The 18,063-nt window shown below is 41.5% G+C and overlaps 1 protein-coding gene across 3 annotated transcripts in view; it reads left to right on the top strand.

Annotated features, from left to right (window-relative positions):
• Window positions 1–18,063, top strand: part of CCDC148 (coiled-coil domain containing 148) — a 98,148-nt gene that overhangs the window by 54,069 nt on the left and 26,016 nt on the right. For all 3 annotated transcript variants that reach the window (XM_075180837.1, XM_075180838.1, XM_075180839.1), the window contains 4 exons: window positions 999–1,094; window positions 1,178–1,356; window positions 11,259–11,397; window positions 12,396–12,602. In XM_075180837.1, coding sequence (XP_075036938.1) covers window positions 999–1,094; window positions 1,178–1,356; window positions 11,259–11,397; window positions 12,396–12,602 — 621 coding nt within the window. The remainder of the gene's footprint in view (window positions 1–998; window positions 1,095–1,177; window positions 1,357–11,258; window positions 11,398–12,395; window positions 12,603–18,063) is intronic.

The following is an 18,063-nucleotide window of genomic DNA, read 5'->3' on the forward strand; positions in this document are numbered from 1 at the left end:
AGAACGCTCTGGTTTCCAAAGCCAGAGGTGAACAATTGATACACTGGACATTTGAAAAAAGCAGTGACAGCACAAAGATACACAGTTACAGTATTAAGGTCTTCATTCATAGGTTGAAGGGTCTTGACGTCCCAAGAACTCGACGTGGCATTGGTGGATTCCATTGTTCCTTGAGATTGCCAGGTGTCCTTCTTCAGATTCCCACCTCTGGACCTGTATAAACTGTTTTTTATGATCCCTGTGAACTGGCTATTTGGTCTATGAAAAAGTGATATTATTTATAACTAGCGTTCGCAAGATGCGAACGCTCCATAAATAACACTGGAAACGTTCTCATGCGATTGAGAACAGAATGAGACCAAACTCGATGTAATTAATATGTTGAAAATATTAATTAGCATTTTCACCACATTATATTTTATATTAACTAAAATAAATAAATTAAACTTATTTGCGTGTTGTTATTTGCTAAAATAATTATTTGATTGCATACTAATCGCATTGCAACCAATATTAGTGTACAGAAAATATTGATTACCAGTTACATCCAATTATTAAACTCCATTATTTGTACTGGAAAATATACATATTTGGTTAAGCTTCAGTAGGAAAAAAAACCAACAATTTAAGGGAAATAAAATTGAAATAAAAACAAAAAAATAACATAATACAATTTGCCTATATGGTATATACAGAACTAATCAATTGGTGGATTAGAATATTCTGGGTACTTCTGTACAGTTTTTCATTTACATTCTGCAAATACAAAGCTAGACCTGATCCTTACAAATGGAAAACAGAGTGCTACATCATCTGCAGTGAAGAAACAGGCCTTGCGTACACTGAGCGTCACATCAGTTAATTATACCTGAGCCTAATTTAGGTCTGTCAGTTTCCACTATAATGTCCTCGACTATATATCTCACTTTTTATAATTAATGTTGACTAAATAGCTAGAAATATCATTATTTTTTTTCGTTTAAAATATATATTCATAGGTTGAATCTGTCAAAAGTCAACAAACTACGTTAATTGAAAAACTTATTCAAGAGCAACGAGCTTTAGAAGATGAACTTTTGGAAATTGACATTCAGGTAAGTAAATGGTCATTGTTATTTAAAAGCTGAGAGCAGTGAAAGTGTTAGTTATTTCAGCTGTAAAATCTATGTTCTGCCAGGAATTTGTACTTTCAGAAGAGATGACATATCCGTTCAGTGAGGTACCTGCAGTCCTACAAGGGATAGACTGTCCGTATCCTGATCTGCAATCGTCCATTCTCACTGAGTATCAGCAACTCGCTGACCTATACCTGTCCAAGATGAGACAGCTCTATAGACAATCCAAAGACCTGGACAGGTAAGATGAGTTATTTCTATAACCATAAATAGCTTCTACCAGGCTTAGGCAACCTGTGACTCTACAGATGTACTGCATGTTCCAGCATGCCCTGACAGGTGTTTGCACAAATAATGGGACAGTAAAAATGTTTTTTAACTGTATACTGTGCACAGAATTTTCATCCCAAACAGGGCCACTTTATGACTTTGATGGGCCTACGGCAAAGATCATATTAGCGGACCCCTGTACCCTTTTACAGAAAACTAAGGGTAACTTGCAGCTGTATTCTAAGGTACCCGAATGTGCAAAAGTGATAGCAACCAATCAGATTATAGTTATCATCTATTTAGTACATTCTACAAAATGAAAGCTTGAACCTGATTGGTTGCTTTAGGCAACATCTCCACTTTTCAATCATTGACAGAAACTCCTGGCTTGATACATTTACTGGGATACCTCTTTGGTAAGTTAGCTCTCAATTTAAAAACACATATGTATGGCCCAAATATATGGGACTCTCACTGTTTAGAGTTAGGACCACCCTATTAGCAAAAGCGCCTTGGAGTGGCGGGTGGCTTTAACATACATTTGCAAATGTGTGCAACTAAGACGTTTGCATTTTTATTTACAGTAGAAATGGCAGGTCTTTTGCTGGCTATAGCAGTGTGCTGGGGGAACATTTTGTGTGTTTGATACATTTACCCCCTAATGTCTCTTCCTACTTGTGATTCATGTAAGACACAACCTCACTCAGACGTGTTATAGGAAGAAAATAAACAAGCTGAAATGAATGAAGGTGGTTGCAGGTTAGACTAAAGTGACGTGTTTGCTCTTTTCAACATAGGCATTCTCAGGTGGACGCACAAACCCTCTAAAGTGAGCGCATCCCTGTTTTTTTGGGGCTGGTTCTAAAGGCCGTAAGTGGGCGTTCACCTTAAAATGCATAAAGCAGACGTAGATGCATTTGCAAAAACAAATGGAGTGCAGCTATTGTGTGGTCCATGAATGATACTGAACTAAGTTTTCAGAGCAGGGCACAATATGTTTTCCTGCATGATTCCATTGATTGATATAATGACAGTTGAGGGTTTGTTTCAGCTTTAGAATTTAGAATGTTGCTCTATTTGGGATAGTTTTAGAGCTTGTGTCAAGTTTACTGTTGGGCCTAGGGTTACATTTAAATTAAAGTTAGTTAATTTAAAGAGACAGCACAACTAATACAAGTAAATAATGAATATGATACAGAAGGAAAACAGTGATGATGTTACATATAATGATACCTAATGTAAACTTGAAAAACAAAATACTTTCTCTTCCTGCTTTTCTTTTATGTAATTATTGTTTTATTTGAACTGCTGTATGTCACCTTTAATGCAGTAAATAATGTAAACAGATAGGCAAACTGTAAGGTTATGAATGTAATAAAAACAGGTTTATAAAAAAAAGGTTGAATAAAATTATCCCTCCTTTTTCCAAATCAGCAAGAAATTTTTAATGGTTATCAGACAAGGACACAAGTTAAGAGGCTATCCCAATTGTAAAGCGCTACGGAATATGTTGGCGCTATATAAATAAATGATGATGATCATGATCCTTCCTTTATTTCCTTACTGCCATTTAAAAGCTTGTGACTAAAGTGATGGGCCGCTTGCCTCTTGCTCATTCTTCTTTTCAGTTCTTTACTGTGGAGGAGCCCAGCAGTAGTTTAGAATATCAGCGACTCCCCAACACGTCATCCAGCAGTAATTATAGTTGAATTCATGCTTCAGATTTTAAAATGTTATGATGTTATAACAACTAGGACACACATTAACAATAAGGGCTATGTTTTACAAATAAAGATTGATGTTCTAATATGTATTTATCCGTTGTTTGGGATATACTATGTGGTAGGGCTGGATTTTTGGTGGTGGGTATGGAAGAGCTCATAGGGTTTTGATTTCCCCACTGACAGTCGCCATGTCACTCACCGGACCGTGAGTGCCTCTTCCCGGACATTTAGGAACCGTGGCCGTCCTCCATCCTGAGGGTCTGCGCATGCGCAGCCCTTTCCTATACTTCAGTGTATGTCCCTTTAACTCAATTGGCAGATCAGGCAACACTCCCTATATTAAGCACCTGTGGTCAACACCACGTTGCCTGATCTTGGAGTCTCATTCCCTATGAGTCTCTGAAGGTGTTCCTGTATTCCTCGTGTTTTCAGCGCTGCTGATTCCTGTGGTTTCCAAACCACGTCTACCTCTGTGGTTTCCAAACCACTTCTACTACTGTGGTTCCCATACCACTTCTACCATCAACTGTATCATCGTGACTGTTTGCTGATTCCTATCCGCTGCCTCCGTGCACTACAGTCTTCCAAACCACTTCAACGCTATTTCATATCATTGTGACTGTTTGCTGATTCCTATCCGCTGCCTCCGTGCACTACAGTCCTCTAGTCCACATCACGCTATTGTATTTCACTGTGACTGTTTGCTGGTTCCTACCCGCTGCCTCCGTGCACTCCAGCCTTTACTTTACATCCACTCACCTGTTCCTCATCAAGTCCGTGAGCTGATTCCTATCCGCTGCCTCCGTGCACTACAGCTTCCAGCCTACAACTCGCCTGTGGTCATTATCGTGACTGTTAGCTGATGTCTATCCGCTGCTTCCGTGCACTACAGCCTCCAGCCTACAACTCGCCTGTGTTCATCATCGTGACTGTTAGCTGATGTCTATCCGCTGCTTCCGTGCACTACAGCCTCCAGCCTACAACTCGCCTGTGTTCATCATCGTGACAAGTTAGCTGATTCCTATCCGCTGCCCCTGTGCACTGCAGTCTCTCCTCAGCTCTCCTGTGTTTCCTCGAGACTGCTGCTCTCATTGCCATTCGCTACTCTCCGTGATCAACAGCTCCTGGCCTACTCTGCTCTCCCGTGTTCCATCGCTACTGACACCTATTGGTTGCTACTGGTTACCTCCGTGTACCGCAGAGTCCTGCTGCTGCTGACCGCGCTATCACCCATCTTCTGCTGACCCGCGCTCCACGTCTTCACGTGTCCCGCTGGTCTACCCTCCTGTCAGCATTGGATTTATATCTCATCAACTACTCCTCTGCTGGATCATCTCCACTCTCCTGGGTCCTCCTTGAGTCCAGTTCCACGTGTTACTGATTCCTGTGGATTCGTGTCCCTGTTGGGCCTTATCTGTGCGCTGCACCTACTAGACCGCTGCCTCATCTATTCTGGGACTTCTCATCCAGCCGGCCTCCTGCCGCTCAGGTATCGCTGCACTCCTATCTGACTGCCTGCTTCTGAACCACGGTATGCATACCTTTCATTGACTGTGCTGGTGTATTGCATACCTTGCTGGACTGTGTTGGTTCTCCTCTGGAGTCTGCTATCCGCTGAGTCTATTGCCATCATTGACTGTGTTAACTTGTGCTGGACTACTTCAAGAGACTTTCTATATTTGCAGACCTGTTCAGTCATTTATATATATTGTGCATGTTACTGTGGATCGTGTATAAGGTGCCTGTGTATATCCTGTGTTGCAGCCTCTCCCCGTGCACCTCCTCACACATATATTCAGTGGTACAACTTGCTAGTAGCAGACCACTGATCCCTGTTTCCGGTATCACCTGTTCTAGTATCCTCTCACATAGCAGTGGTACAACTTGCTATCGCAGACCACTGACTCCCCGGATACCTCCACTTGGATTCCATTCCTTCACTCAGACAGCGGTACCACTTGCTATCCGCAGACCGCTGACTCTCATCACCTCCTCGTTTCTGTTGGACATTCCCCCTCATTATAGCAGTGGTACAACTTGCTATCGCAGACCACTGACTACCTTCACGTGTCCTTGTCCTACAGTTCCTCGTGTACTATTACCTCCATATTACCAGTGCTGCTAGTCATAGACTTTCCTGAGCATCCCATCATCTGCTGTTTCCTGTTCCGTGATCACCCAGCTACCAGAGTACCCTATTACCATCTACATTGCTCTGGTAAGCCTACCATCTGGTGATCCCTGGGTAAAGACTCCTAGTGCCCGTGACACGCCATTTGTACCTAATTGCAAGAGGCAGCCCCTTTTCTTGAGTCTTGTCCCTGGAAGTTTTTGTTTCTGACAGTGTCCATGTACATTTTGTTCTAAATGTATGTATTATTCTCATTTATTTTTATAGCACCATTCCTATTACATAGCCCTGTGCAGAGAATATGTGTCAGGCGCCGTCTTACATAAAATTGGAGCCTGTGGCACCACTAGAGTGCCAGAGTATCGGTTCACTACCTGCTCCAGCACTTACCTGAGGTTCCTGAATCCTGCATACTTCAGTTCTGACTCTGCTTGTTTCCTCTACTGGTTTCCTGGTTTACCATTTGGTGCTTTATTGCTCAGTTTGATTTTTGACTTGTTCTGATTATTCTCTGGATCCTTCCTGTGTACTGTTCTGCTCGTCTGGTTCTGACCCAGATTGTTTGACTACGCCTGTCTCCTGCCGACACTACGCTGAAACTCCATTGCGGGGGGTCCCTGGTGAATACCGGGGGTGTTTTAAACTCTGCGCCTTCTTGTTCAGTTGCGCCAATACCGGCTAGTGGCCAACTCTGCTAATTCCGTGACAATAAGTAATCATTCTCATCAGTCCCTGCCCCATTGATAAATGCAACATGACATTCTAAGTATCTGTTAAATGCATAGCAACTGTATTAAGATCTTGTCTAGTGGATACAATAATGGGGTTGAGATATCTACCAAACACAAAAAATGTCCCTGGGTTTTTATTGGCACATATGCAGTACCATTCTCTAATCATATCCCATAGTTGCCTACACTCTCGGGAATGTCCGGAAGACTCATGAATTTCTAGGATTTCTCCCGCACTGCCAGGAGAGCGATGCAACCTAATGCACCCTGCCCACTCCCCTAGAGAAGTGGGTGGGAGTGGGTTTAATGATGCGATTGACAGCAAAGCGCAGCATTGCACAGTGGGGGCTGGACTTAACGACATAGCAGGATGTTCCCTCTGGGATCTCTCCAAAGGGACCTCAAAAATGTTGGCAAGTCCTCATATCCTAAGCACACACACTCCCAAACATTACCCTCCCCTTTCTTTCCCTGAATACACTTTATACATTTTCAGTGACAGTACAGTACTACCTATTTCATCAAGAAATTTGGACAGTTCTGGGTTACATTTTACTTTTAAAGCAAATATCCAGACGATGTAGCAGTGTATGTGCACGGCAAGATTATTGTTCTTTATTTGTTCTCTGTCTACAGCACTGCAATTTCTCATATTTATAACCTTTCTGAAATAATATTTTATTTCCCACTAGAATAGCTCCAGAAGGATTAGCAAGAATTGTATTGGAGTAATCCATGAACATCTCAAGTGAAGAAAAAAACATGTTTCCATTTCGCTTACCATGAATTAGAGCATTACAGTTAATACCACAGCATTATTGGAAATGATAATTTAACATCTGAAATTCAATTACCAGTTCTGCTCCAGTTAAGGAAGAACAGAAAGGTCATTATTATCTATTCCATCATCATCATTCAAAGGAAGACAAAGAATAAACAATGTTTCACTTGAATGTTAAAGCAACTTAAAATACAAATTATACTTAAAATGAAAGTGGTCATCTATAGAAAGACAGCAATTTTAGTAAAATATTAAGACTACATTTTAGTAAAATATTAATAAAACAGAAAGTACAACAGTCCTAATTTGGGTGGGACATTCCAATCTGCCCGTCAAAACTTTTCTCCCAACTGCTGTAATTTGGAGGGGTATGTATTTAGGGGACAGGAGAGGGCGGTAGGTACAAACATGGGTCTTCTTTTATTTAATGTGCCTATGCTGTTCAGTGGGGGTAATCGAGTATATTGTGGCTGTGAGAAGGAAAAGTTCTGTTCTTGAAACGATCTCAACCTATTCTCAAACTTTGAATGGGTAAGAAGCCCGGCTCGCTGGCCTGGAGCCGGGCCTGGAATGCGAGCGCCCAGTGGGCCACTTTTGGTAAGCAGAACTGGCGCTGCAGACATTTACAAATCTTGAAATACATACAGAGGTTGGTCAAGCCACAGGCCCAAGCCTATAGTGGCACCAAATCTGAGGGCCACAATTTGCCATAATGTAGCAAGGTGGTGTCCATGTGGTTGCATAGGTGGGTCATGTGGTGTCCTTCTGTCTGCCTATAGAGTGTGCATAATGTACCTGATGACTGAGTCCTTAGACAAACCGGTCATGTTTACTAGTAGTGATAATACCAAAAGTAACTTGTTCCTCTCCTGTTTAACTCTAAGGGGGGTATTCAATTGTCGGCGGGATTGCCGGAAATCCGGAAAAACATGTAATACAGTAATTTACTTGCTGGATTTCAGCTCTCAGCTCCCTGAGCCGCGAGCTGAAATCCAGCTACAAATTACCATATTCCATGTATTAGGTTTTCCGCTGCGGGGTTTTCGGCGATCCCGCCGACAATTGAATATGCCCCTAAAACTCTTTTGTCTGTTCCCTATCTACTGTGATTTTGTGATAGACAACCACCCACACTTTAAGCAGCAAATATAGTTTTACATTCATCAGTTCACCTTTAATTTGCCTTTGTACTAGACGGCTTCTGCCGGTTAAAGGACGAATCCTCACAACATTCCTTATCTCTATTGGTCAGATATTACATCCTAACGCTTTTCAGTGATATCCAGAATACTTTCCTGAACGAGATGCTAAACAGAAAAAGTCATTTATTTATTTATTTCTGCGGAAATCCCCTGTTCAAAGTCTTGGGTTTGGCAGGGTAATTAGACGTCTTTGTGCGGAGAAGGACCTGAGAGTCTTACTGTGCTGGTTTCTGCACAAGTGTGGGAGGACAGAGTGTGCCTGACAGGAACAGATGTATGAACCTGCAATGTAAAACAATGGCCTTTAGTGCAGAATCAGACTCCTTTACAATCTCATGTTGCTTCGGGGCTGTTGGAGGGTAGAGGAGTTCTTTGGCTTATTTCATTGCCGCAGTTAGTGCTGCAAACATGAAACACAGCTGTGTTTCAAGACTCGTACGCGCTAGCTGGCTGTCATTAGACACACTGCTTAGGCTAGTTAACCTTAATTTATAGCAACTTGCTTTGAAATTTTGGTCTAACATAAAATTGTGATAGTTGCATATTCCTTTCTGCTATTGTGACTGCTTAGCCTCCAGCTACTCCTCAGAATTGTACATCTGCATGTGGTACTAATGGTATTAAAAGGCGACTGCTGTGTGACTTACAGATATCATTGCCTCCTACTGAATTGATAGACTGTATTCTCGAGTAGTGGTTGAGTCTGAAAATTACAGCAATGATAACTTGTCTTATGGTAGCTCCACACTGTATGACTCTGCCTAATTTGACAAGATCGGGCTGAGCAGTCGGATCTCTTCCACAGTCCCTGGTGCTTGTTCGTGTGATCGGAAGATGACCTCGCAGAAAGGTCAATAGAAGTGATCTGCGGTCATCTTCTACCAACACGTCCGATAATTATATCACATATTGGGGGCGGTTTGGGATCAAACACGATGCGGTGTCTGGCTAGATGCCTGATACTGCGGATATTGTAGATTTTGGTGCAGCATTAAAATCTTCAGGTCCATACTAAGAACTCCACCCAAAAAATAATTATTTTTAACTAACATCTCCCCTCACCCAATGAACAAAACCTAGAGTCCCATGCCAGGAGTTTAGAAAATCTCACCTCCACCAGCTTCTGACGTCCATCACCTAAAGGTAGAAGGGGCAGTGAAAACAGAGTTGAGTTAGTTTGTAACATATTTCACAAACCTTTTGATCTGTCCAGTCAGCACCTTTGTTGGAAACCTAACACAGACCTGTTTGGATTTGAACCATTCTAGGCTGTCAACATTGGAGCAGGAGCCCTAATAGTGGTTGGAAGTTCTCCCAACATGTGGGGATCTCTGGTGGATTTTGCTGCAGTCAGCCTTTAATTCTTTATACAGACTGATAGATCTGACAAGTTTTGGCCTTTTTTGAGAAGTGTGTGGCTTGGCCTGAATGAGAATGCAGTCTATCAAGTCACTGGCAATTAGTGCATAGTTGTCTGCTCTCCCAGAATGTCCTGGAGGCTCCCGAGTTTCTGGAGAGCAGAGCAACCTCCCGGTGCGCGGCCATTTGTTAAAGTAAGCGGCGGGGCTTATGGCACGATGCACACATCATTGTGGTAAGGGGCGGGGCCAAATGACAAAATTCGGATAGACCCTTCCCACACACACATCTCACCCCTGATCTCCCAGAATTAATCTTGCCAAACTGGACCTAAGCACATTGGATGCACAGTGCGAATCACTTTAGTTTTATACCGATGCACCGATATAGTCTGCTCATTGCCCTTCAAGATGCACGTCTACATCCCGGTCTTCGGAGACACTTCTTCAAATCTGTAGAGAGACAGAGTTGGCAAAGTTAAAATGTCACATTAAAGTCTAACCTCCCCCACTTTAGACCCACCCCTTTTATTACATTAAACTTTCTAGTATTTCTCTTAGATACTGCTTGTTTAGCCTCAGTAATCTCTTAGTTAATCACAAGAGTGAAGGGACTGTGTTTAGTAACACTTTTGTGCGTTTAAAAGCTTTTATTTCTATATTGAGCAAAATGCATCTAGAAAGGCGCTTTTTTGTTGAAGTGCAATTGAAAGGTGCAAAATATTTTTCATTAAAAGTACAGGACAGGCCTGGCCAACCTGTGGCTCTCCAGATGTTGTGAAACTACAAGCCCCAGCATGCTTTGCCAGTTAGTAGCCAGCTAATAACTGGCAGGACATGCTGGGAATTGTAGTTTTGCAACACCTGCAGAGCCACAGGTTGGCCAGGCCTGGTATAGGAAAAGACCTAACCTTCGCCTGCTCATAACTGGTGCAAACATCAAGTGTTTTTACGGAGTGGAAATGACGACTCGCCCATATGCAAAGCAAGGAACACTAGGGACATATGTGTAGGAGGCTGATCTAGACCATGTGCTTATCATCCTGGTAGTAAGATGACATCATGTTAGTATAAGCAGATGCTGTTGTGTTGTTGAAAACTTATTGCAATATGTTTTTCATGCACATCGTCAAGCTGTTTGTGTTCACCCCTCTTCCTATTTTTATCCATTTAGATTCAGTTATTTTCATATTAGCAGACACACAGTGGACTCCATTTGCAAAGTGCACAGTACGGCTACCGCAAAGCACATTGGTTTTACACCTAGATGACCTGATCAGTACACCACTAAGTACACTATTAGACTCCACTCACGGGTGATGCCTCTGCAAAATAGCAATGCACCTAGGTGTGTGGGGAGGAACATCTCAAGAGGCACGCTATAAACCCAAAGTTGTACCATTTTGAGTCATGCAAATTGTATTATTCTCTAATGATACAGGAACAATACAATAAAACACTAAGGGGCATATTCAATTGTTTCGTTTCCCTGCGGCGTTAAAGCTATTAACGGTATTACGGTAATAGTAAGCTGGATTTCTGCTCGCAGCTCCCTGAGCCGCGAGCTGAAATCCAGCGAGAAAAGTACCATAATACCAGTATTTACGCGCACTATTACCGTAATGACGCTAATAGTGCGCGCGCCACAAGATTTTTGGCTATAATGCCAACAATTGAATATGCCCCTTAATGTATGAATGAAAATTACGGGCACAGGAAACTTTTTTCCGCCTGAAAGGAAAAACAGCTTGTCTGTAAATGATGTGCACAATGACTTCCACGCTCGGAAAGACAAGTTGGCCAATAGACATTCTTGAAAATAACAGTTTTGCACTATTTCCTGTGCAAACATGGCTCCCAGGGCAGCAGTCATTCAGTCAGCTAAATAGGGCAGAACTATACGCTAAACTCTACTAGACTTATTACTTAGGTCTGTGCTTTTCTAGGGACTGCAAATGGAACAAAGAAGAACACTGGATTTTTGAGTCAATTATTAACCAGTATCCATGTGAGCTTACCAATAGAAGGACTTTATACTTGGATATGCTGTCTAGACACCTTCCTCACAAACCAAGGCAAGAGTTGGTGAGTTTTCCTCATGTTTAGCTGTGTAGTAAAATCTTTGTAATAAAGAACTTTTAATTATTTTAAAAACGTTGTAGAGGTCACTTTAAAAACTAATAGTGAAATAATGTTAGAATGTATTGTGGTTCATTGACAGATTACAAAGAAAATATGAATGTTCCGCAGACCTTTATGGTCAATGCTGTTTTCTCATTGTACGACTACACCCTGACATCACATGATTAGTGCACAGACAGCCATATAGAATAACTCCGGCTCTTCATTTGCCAAAACAGACACAGAGGTTTCATAGCTGTTTACATTTGGATACAATTTCCATGGAACTTAGTTGACAGGCAGGTACAGCTAAGCCCAGGCCACTCTCCCCAGCGCTCCTTCTTGTGAAGAGGGCATGGCAGGGCCATGGTGACGTGATATGCATCACTAAACGAGTCCTGATCACGTGATTCATGTCATCACAGCCCCGCCTCCCGCTGGGTGAAGATTGTGCAGCAGGGGGTGGAGCTGCGATGACGACGATGGTGCCATCATGCCCCCCTCCCCCACACTTGCCCTTTGAACCATGGTTAAGAAAAAAAAATCTATTTATGTCTTGATCCCAAATATTTGACTATTTGAGTACTTAAAATACATTTCTATAGTAGTTCTGTCCAAATATTTTTATGAAGAAAGTGATTTTTTTTGGGCTTGGGCTAAATTCTATTCTTAAATTGTCTATGGCACTTTCAGGGAACCTGGGGGCTACCAATAATCTTTGAAGGGTCACTGCTAGCCAACAGGACAGCCATAAATTGCAGTCTAAAAGCCTTCAAAATTCATAGTATAGAATATGTTACAGGAAAGGAAGAAAAGTGAGTGTGCACCACTCTTTAAAGTTTAACTTTTACCAATTTTATCCTTGATTTTCATTGAGCTGCCCATGGACCATTGTTGCGTGTTTGTGAGAGCGGGATTTCAGGGAGAGGGAGCTCAGCTGTCGCATTATATTTATTATGTAGGTGAGTCATGAAAAGATCTGCGACTTGCATCGCTTCATTAAAGATCAAAGGAGAGCACTGATGGATAGCTGGATCCGCTATAAGAAAGATTTTGTCATCAAGGCAGTAATGACCATTGCTGAAGCCTGTTCTGCATATGAAACAGAACTCATTCTGGCAAATGACAGAAAGCAACAACAAGAGATCTGTAGTGAACTTAAGGAGAAGGTAAGTGATGGTGCTTTTAATCCAGTTGAAATCATGATATATCAGCCTTGCAAAGTACAGTGATTAAAGTTTGAATGTGCATGCACAGTGCGGTTTTTGCAGGAGCACCACCTGCTGTTTGAAATTAGTGTTACATGACCCAAAAAAATACTAGCCCTTTATATGCTAGTTGGGGTTTGTTTGTTGTTTTTTTTAACACCTCACTCAATGCCACTCTATCAAACTTATGTCAGGCCTAAAGAACTGCTAAAGAAGGACACATCTGTATATGTGTCGTGTCAGAAAGAAGAAAGACTCTTTCTAGTGACAAATGTGCTTCTTAAGTAAGAGACAAGCACAAGCTTTGAAACTTTGAAGTAATTTTTGACATGACGGTTCCTGTGAGGTGAGAATGAAATTGTCAGTCTGGGCTCTTATTTTCTGTTCCAGGTGTCGGATTATGAGAGGTTTTTGTCACATGAAGAACAGACCTGAATAGCTCAGATTCTTTGTGAGGGATAAAGAAAGATATGATAGGAAAATTGGATCTTTAAAATGTAAAAAAATGATTTTAGTGTTCTGTGTCATTATATTAGTATATTGAAATAACCATTACAACTAAAATGCAAGTTGCCTGATATTAACAGTTATTACTACCATTCACAAATATGTATGTACAAAATGTTATAATTGGTAAGGTTGTGTTCATGTGGGTTAATATTTATCCTGTACACGGCAGTCTTTCTGTCAGTGCTCCTGTTGGAGGGAATCTGAAATTGCTGATAATACAGAACAATAGCTCGTACATTTGTATAGCAAATTAATAATGTCAAAGATCTCAAGTGCTTAATTCTTTTATATAAGGAAATTAGTATGTTAGGTTAAGTGGTCACTTTCCTATTCAGTGTACCCACTTAAAGGGCATGTTCAACTCTGCCTACTTTTCCTATCTTTCACTTGCAGCAATTGGGGACGGATTCTCCCTTCAGGGAACCTCATTATCTGAATCCGTGTGATGCTGTCAACCTATTACTCTGTGAGGTGTCAGTGCCGACGAGAGAAAATCTGTAGGGAACCTAGTGACCACATGTGCAGGGATCCCTCCCTAGTGACCACATGTGCAGGGACCCCTCCCTAGTGACCACATGTGCAGGGACACCTCCCTAGTGACCACATGTGCAGGGGCCCCTCTCTAGTGACCACATGTGCAGGGACACCTCCCTAGTGACCACATGTGCAGGGACCCCTCCCTAGTGACCACATGTGCAGGGACCCCTCCCTAGTGACCACATGTGCAGGGACACCTCCCTAGTGACCACATGTGCAGGGACACCTCCCTAGTGACCACATGTGCTGGGACCCCTCTCTAGTGACCGCATGTGCAGGGGCCCCTCTCTAGTGACTATATGTATTGTATAGAGGCCATTAGAATGCTCTCTGTATTGTATAGACGTAACTAGCATGCTTTCTGTATTGTATAGAGGTCAATAGAATGCTCGTTGTATTGTACATAGGTCACTAGAATGCTCTTTGTGTTGTTTAAAGGTCACTAGAATGCTCTCTGTATTGTATATAGATCATTGTACAGTACCCTGTTGTGGCTGTTATATTTGTATTTAGCTCTTTGAGATAATTATTTTTGATATTCCATTGTCTCTATAAAACCTCGTCTGTAGAGTTTTTGTCACGGCCATTTGTCAATTGCGGCGTGCTGGTTTAAGAGCCTGGGCTGTCTGCTTGTGTTTAGCCCACCCTCCCCAGACCAAAAATTGCCACCCCTTCCCTATTGAAAATATCCAGTCTTTCGACACTTGAGCTAAGCAACCGATCACTTGGCCATGTCATCCCTTATATTTCAGGAGCTGAAGTACTGGAATAATCATACTGACCATTAGATCTTACAGAGAAAATGGTTAAATGTAGAGTACTTAATGTCCTTCATACACTAAAGCTCAGGATCTGCAATTAATATGGCGTGTTTCCACCTCTCATCTCCATGGTATCATATGCAGTAACATGACAATTTCCATAAAGTTCTATCCTGTAACTAGCTACTATATGCCTGGAGAGTAGAATCTTGATTGATCTTGATTGCTCTAATAATTGCCATGTAGGATGCATCAGAAATAATGTTGCCTAATTCAGAAAAATATGCAAGTGTCTCACAAGAAGACAATTTCAGGGTCATTTCTGTGCTGGGCAGGTGTAAACACTGCAAAGGACATTACATTCCACACCATGACCTGCCAATATCACATAGCCAAAATACAATTCTTTTGTATGTTATGTACAGCCATTGAATTGATCTTAACTCCTAAATTACTTCTAATAATGCCAGAATCTGTGAGTGCTATCCACAGAATAGAAGAATAGAAGTAAAATTATGCAAATGGTTAATAATGAAAATCAGTTAGAAAAGCTTCCATGAAATAATCATTAAAAACTGACCTTCCAAATCAAAGACAATTGACAACTATGATTATTTCATCATCATCATCATTTATTTATATAGCGCCACTTATTCCGCAGTGCTGTACAGAGAACTCAGTCACATCAGTCCCTGCCTCATTGGAGCTTACAGTCTAAATTCCCTAATATACACACACAGACTATGATCAATTTTTTTTAGCAGCCAATTGACCTACCAGTATGTTTTTGGAGTGTGGGAGGAAACCAGAGCACCCGGAGGAAACCCACGCAAACACGGGGAGAACATACAAACTCACAGGAATTGAACTCATGACCCCAGTGCTGTGAGGCACAAGTGCTAACCACTACGCCACCGTGTGCCATTATCTTTAAATGGGTGATGTCACAACATGTAACCATTTTAGGACAATATTACGCCATGCCAATCAGTAATTAAAACTTTCCAAGTTTAACAACAGTGATTTATGCAAGTATTGGCACGGGCCATTAAATAGAATTTTCTGAAGAATGCCTGTCCCAGTATTGCAAGGGCTCTCATTATCAAAGTATGTTTACATTCTATAATAAAAGTTCTATTAATTTGCAATGCTCGGTAATTTCAGCTTTCCCTGACTTCTCTCTACATGACGAACATTTTAAGCTGCATATAATGGATAGTGTGGGCTGTATGTAATGGATGTTCTGTACTGTATATGCTGAACATTCTGGTCTCTGTACATTGGACATTATCTAGGACATAAGGCTATATCATACAGAGGATATTGGGTTGTAAATGATTGAGATAATGCTGTTTAATATACTGGCCACCAGGCTATATAAAATACTAGACAACTGAGTCTGCTATGCAACATTTGTGCTTTTTAGCTTTACCTTTGAACAACACATCATTCAGACATCAGAATACTCTTATTTTATTCACAAACAATAAGTCTGTAATTTCAGAATAAAACGGATGCCAGTATAATTTCTCTTTGCAGTGTTAATAGTGAGTTATGTTATTAAGCAGCACTTCCCAGCATGCTCGGCTGATAGATGGTTGGCCATGCTGACAGCTGGGGTATAATAACACTGCCTGGAGTTCTGTGAATGTTTTTACACTGTTTAGTGAATAGAAGTAATAAATATACACAGAGGTGAGAAATCTCTCCTGCCTGACACTGTTTAGTAAATCTCTCCCTCTGTGTCTCTTTTAGTGAGTTCTCTGTATAATCCACAGCATCTGGATGACACACTTCACTTATTCTGGTGTTATTTGCTTAGATTTATTAACCTTCAGAAAGAATTAATCATTCATTTTTTATGATTATAATTCCATAATTGCGGTATAAAAAGAGCTTTGTGAATGAAAAATCAAATATAATTACCAAAAGCCCATGATTAATTACCGCTAGCTATTTAAAATCCCCATCAAAGAATAAAATTGAATAATTGCACTCCATTAAAAAAAAGTTTGAACTATTCAAGAAAGACGTTGTCTCTGTACATAATAATGAATTCAGACTATTCTTAGTAAAATTGCGATGTTCTTCAATTTAAATATGTTGTCCTGATTTGATATTTAAGAAGTTTTCACTGTAGTTTGTAGTTTGCGGTTTTCTCCGTGATGTGTGTAAGGGTGCTGAGTGACCCTATCTCCTTAGCCTATCACTGAGGTGGAGGGAGGAGGAGCAGCCGCCATCAGGGAGCACTCAAGATAATTTAAATAAGTAAACCTGCCCTTCTTGTTAGTCAAGGAGGAAGGGGGCATATTTCATTGAAATCCTTAGGGTGGCTGGCGCTCAGCACAAGGGCGAAGGGACAAATAAAATTCATGATGTCACTCATTCAGTGTTTTTGGCAATCGACCACCTTTGCTCATCTAGTGGCAGTGCTGATACTATGTGTAAGCAACTTCATACTTGCCAACTCTCCCTGAATGTCGGGGAGACTCCCTGAAATAGGGGTGATCTCTCTCACTCCCTAATGAGTCTGGCATTCTCCCTGATGCTGAGCCAGTACAAGACGTGGTTGGCTTCCCCATCTGTGGCATGATGACACAGTTCAGAAATGGTGTCCTATGTCCATGTATTGATGCCTATGGAGGTGGCCATTTTCATGGAGACCAAGATTTAATCAAAGACTGACAGGTAAGACAACATGACTTCAGTAATGGAGACAGAAATGTAAAAGATACTTCAGTCTCTAGAGATTCATTAGCTGCTTTTCTTTTACGCATAGTTGCCTACTCTCCCGGAATGTCCAGGAGACTCCCGCATTTCTGGGAGACCTCCCGTTTCTCGCCCCCGCAATAGATAAGTGGCGGGGGGGGGGGGCTTAATGACGCAAATATCGCATCATCTTAGCCCCGCCCCTTGCTGTAATTGTCCAAAATTGTGACAAACATTTAGGGGGCGGGGCAAAATGATGTAATTCATCAAGCCCCGCCCCTGTTCGCCCACCTCCCCCGGGATCTCCCTAAAGCCAACGAGGAAAAGTTGGCAAGTATGAGCAACTTTGAATTGGGTGTGGCTAGAACCAATCTGTTGCACATGTTTACAGATCAAACACCTTGACTAACATGTAATCAACTAGAGTTTACAGGACTAGAACAAACCTGCAGCCAATCAAATAATGATAGTATCCACAGGGCAGTTTGACACATTTGATTTGGAGTTGAACCGAATAATTCCCTGTTTACGTATAAGCAAAGTTACGACAACCAATGCACGATAATAAGGGGAGCATCTACTCTGTGCTGGAGAAATTGCGTCAGAATGTGGTCTGTCTTGTATACTGATGATCTACTCTGTGTATGGGTCAATTTTATTGGCTCTGCTTTAAACTGTTGTATGGGTTCTGCTTTTGGTTGCCAGAGTTGGATGTGTTTTGTATACGAGTCACCAGAATTTAGTCTCCTTTGTATACTGGTTGCCTGATTTGTATAGTGGTCAAGAGAATGAGCTTGGCTTTCTATTTTGGTCTTTTTAATGTGTTTTGCATTCTATATTGGTTACATGCAATGGCCTTGCCTTTTGGCATTCAGTTTTTCATAAATTTCCTTGACTATTAAAGC

This window comes from Mixophyes fleayi, chromosome 7, assembly GCF_038048845.1.
Source record: "Mixophyes fleayi isolate aMixFle1 chromosome 7, aMixFle1.hap1, whole genome shotgun sequence".
Lineage (NCBI taxonomy): Eukaryota > Metazoa > Chordata > Amphibia > Anura > Limnodynastidae > Mixophyes > Mixophyes fleayi.